Source organism: Octopus bimaculoides, chromosome 14 (genome assembly GCF_001194135.2).
Source record: "Octopus bimaculoides isolate UCB-OBI-ISO-001 chromosome 14, ASM119413v2, whole genome shotgun sequence".
Lineage (NCBI taxonomy): Eukaryota > Metazoa > Mollusca > Cephalopoda > Octopoda > Octopodidae > Octopus > Octopus bimaculoides.
The window spans coordinates 12122070-12124285 of record NC_068994.1 but is presented as its reverse complement, the minus strand read 5'-3'; the positions used below and the strand labels follow the sequence as shown (position 1 = coordinate 12124285).

Genomic DNA, 2216 nt, shown 5'->3' with positions numbered 1-2216 from the left:
TTTATCTTCGCCAAAAATCAATAATACGTGAAATTATGTGCAACCGATTTATTAAAAAAAGATCCAAGATATATGCTAATAGAAACCTTTTAATGTTTTTTTCGTGTTACCTCGTTTTTCGAGTTAAGTCCTGTCTTGGAACCAATTACCGACGTAAGTCGAGGTATGGTGGGTGTGCATAGCGCATAACTAAATAACTGCTAATTTATTTTTAGCTTTCTTTAAGTGAAACTACAACTGTTTTCTATCGAATAAAACTTTCTTCAGTTTTTCGTTTATATTTTTACTATAATTTTTCAAGTGTAATATACAACTTGTTTGTGGTGCTGTTTTTGCAACAGTCGTCAATGGCTGCGGTGTTTCTAGCCGACGACACAATATCGAAATTATTTCCCCAAAAAACAATCGTGAATCATGGAAGACGAAGCACCTGTCATATATGGACTCGAATTCCCAGTAATACATTCTAACATTCTCCATCTGTTCATTCCGTAATGTTAAAATATGATTATTTAATTGACTATTCTCCGAATGTTTGTCCATCCATGTTTCTATGTGTGTCATTTATTTGTTTTATTTATATTGCATCTCTGTCTCTCTTTTTGACTTTCTCACTGTTTATGTATCTCTCGATCTCATACCCAGGCATGGGCACACTGTGCCGCTGCCCGAGCACCCACGAATTTAGGAACCCAATTCTAAATCCATAGATGTGGCTTGTCAATAAATATCTATTATAGGACATAGTGTCAGTGATTTTCCAGGGGGCCTTGTAATGCTACTGTGACAGCGCTGATCATACCTACATGTTTATCTACCTGGTTATTTGAAACTATGTGAGCTGCAATGCTAATTGAACATAGCTTTCCTGGGACAACAACAAAACAGTCCCATTTCCTATAATCGTTATAAATCCGCCAGTAATAACATTATATATGTATGTGTGTAATAGCAAAGCATTATCTTTAGACTAACTACAACATTTGCTGTTTACTGTCTTGTTGTTTTACCCCGAGTCAACCCCGATGAAGCAGATCGATTATCAAAGACATTCCAACCGTGATCAACCTGTGTGAATGCTGTGCGTCTCAACCAAACACTCTTTCTTTTTTAAGACAGAGGGTGTAGTTTCTAACAGTTTAGATGACCGCGAAGATAAAGACTCCGATAAATTATGGTGTTTACTAGCTGTTGATGTTACTTCGTGCAGAATAGTCTCATTTTGTATAAACAGTCTATAATTCACCTAATTTCTTGCATTATCAGTTTGAAACTGCATTATTTCGTATTGAAAACAACAGTTGTCAACGCCATAGTCTACAGTTCATATTTTATCACCAGTTCTGCCTGGTCGATCCGCTTAACTGTAATCAAGTTCTATAAGCAGATACAGCACTGTGCCATTGTTACCTGTGTAATAACAAGGGATTTCGGTTCCTCCCTCCCCTACCATCATCTAAGTTTTCATACAAAAGTGCTGGGCACTCAAAGTATACTAATGAGTTACGATTTAAAAATAAAAAAAACTGTGTTAAACGAACCAGATGTAGTGTGCTCTCATGGACATGTGAGTGTTTAGAGGACGACTACTGCATACAAAAGTGCTGAGCACTCCAAATCAGTGAAACCTGGGGAAGAGGGAGTCTAAAGGAAATTTGGGATGAAATGGGGAGGGCTGACCCAAAGTCTCTGTATCTCACAGACGAGATGACAATGAGCTGTACTGACTTACAATATGTGGGACTACAGCCGGCCTGCCCATCCATGAAAAAAACATACCATGACATGAGGGTAGGAATCAAGATACTGTAACACACACACACACACACACATATATATATTTGTCAGACGTAGGCCATGATGAATACCACAAGGTATTGAAAATACGTATTCGCCTTTATATAGTTAATTCTTTATATTGAACACTCAATATTTCATATATTCAATAAGACATATTTCATATATTCAATAAGACATTCAATACTTCATTCCATTGTACCATCCATTTTTATATTATATATATATTCCATATTCTATATCCCACATTAATTTTACAAGAATATAAATAAAACATAAAAAACAGACAGAGTTGGAACTCTTTTAAATAAAATAATATATATATATAATAATATTAGGGACAAAATCCAAAATTACAGGTAAAAACTCAATTAAAATCAATTTATAAAAAATTAAAATTAAATTGAGCTTTATAGATA

General features: G+C 34.9%; 1 protein-coding gene across 1 annotated transcript in view; it reads left to right on the top strand.

Moving 5' to 3' along the window:
- The first annotated feature begins 308 nt into the window (after positions 1 to 308).
- LOC106874970 (EARP and GARP complex-interacting protein 1) overlaps positions 309 to 2216 on the top strand; it is a 9252-nt gene continuing 7344 nt past the window's right edge. Inside the window, exon 1 of the mRNA XM_014922895.2 lies at positions 309 to 456. Within this exon, the coding sequence (XP_014778381.1) occupies positions 415 to 456 (42 nt within the window). The 5' untranslated portion in view covers positions 309 to 414. The remainder of the gene's footprint in view (positions 457 to 2216) is intronic.